A 1326-nucleotide genomic window follows, 5' to 3' on the forward strand; every position below is an offset into this window, starting at 1 on the left:
TCACATCAAACTAACATGTTTGATAAAGGTTTCTGCTAGAATGGCTTTCGTTAAAGAGTCTGCAAGCATATCAGTAGTAGGAATGTAGGTCACTTTTACCTCTTCCTTTTCCACTACTATATCATGTATATAATGATATTGTAATTCTATATGTTGTCCATTCGAACTATTTGCACCACTATAAATTAAATTAATTGTTGATGTATTATCACAATAAATCTCAATGGGCCTGTTTACTAGATTGAGATTTAATTCCAATAAGAAACGTCTTATCCAGACAGCATGAATAGCAGACATACTACATGCTACGTACTCAGCTTCTTGTGTATATCTTACAACACAACCTTGTTTCTTACTGCCCCAACATACAGCAGCTCCAGTTAAAATAAATAGGTGACCAGAAGTCGACTTTCCATCATCTTTATCTCCTCCTAAATCTACATCATAGTAACCAATTATATCAAGCGCGTCCTCTCGGTAAACTAACTTGTGATGCAACGTACCTTTGAGGTACTTCATAATCCTTTTAACAGCTTCCCAATGAGCTTGACTAGGATTACTTTGGTATCTACTAACTAGACTAACCGGATATGCTAAATCAGGTCTTGTGCATAACATAGCATACATTAAGCTTTCAGCTACTTCTGCATATGGTTTGTGTAGTATTTCTTGTCCCTTTTCGAGATCCATATTTTTTGTTAATCGTTTCCCCATTACTAATGGATTTGGCGTCGGATTGCAATTCTGCATCCCAAAACGATTAAGCACTTTACGGAGATACCTTTCTTAATTAAGGCTCAATGTTCTGTTTTTTCTATCTCTTATGATTTCAATTCCTAGAACATATGAAGCATCACCCATGTCTTTCATCTCAAATTCGCTACTGAGTTCCAACTTGATTTTATTTAACATACCAATATCATTTCCAGCCAACAATATGTCATCCACATATAATGACAATATCGTAAATGAGCTTCCACTTTTCAAAGTGTAAACACATCTATCTAACTTGTTAGATATGAAACCAAGTCAAACCATTGTATCATTAAATTTGAGATTCCATTCTCTAGACGATTGCCTAAGTCCATACAATGTCTTCAGGATCCTATAAACTTTATCTTCAAAACCTTCAACCTGAAAACCCCCAGGTTGATCCATGTAAATTTCTTACTTTAAATCTCCATTAAGGAAAGCAGTCTTCACATCCATTTGGAAGAGTTCCAAATCCAGATAAGCCACTAAAGCCAATATCATTTGTATTGATGCAAACTTTATTACGGGAGAATATATTTCTTGATAATCAATTCCCAGTTTTTGAGTAAATCC

The 1326-nt window shown here is 34.8% G+C and overlaps 1 protein-coding gene across 1 annotated transcript; it reads right to left on the reverse strand.

Moving 5' to 3' along the window:
- Nucleotides 1–714, reverse strand: LOC141691495 (secreted RxLR effector protein 161-like). The gene has a single exon (XM_074496232.1). The coding sequence runs from the start codon at nt 712–714 to the stop codon at nt 1–3; it is 714 nt and encodes a 237-aa protein (XP_074352333.1).
- Between the last annotated feature and the right edge of the window lie 612 nt (nt 715–1326).

This window comes from Apium graveolens, chromosome 10, assembly GCF_009905375.1.
Source record: "Apium graveolens cultivar Ventura chromosome 10, ASM990537v1, whole genome shotgun sequence".
Taxonomy (NCBI): domain Eukaryota; kingdom Viridiplantae; phylum Streptophyta; class Magnoliopsida; order Apiales; family Apiaceae; genus Apium; species Apium graveolens.

Bases quoted from the DNA above. Each gene is read 5' to 3' on its own strand.
- LOC141691495 (XM_074496232.1), bottom strand. From the start codon at position 714: ATGGGGAAACGATTAACAAAAAATATGGATCTCGAAAAGGGACAAGAA.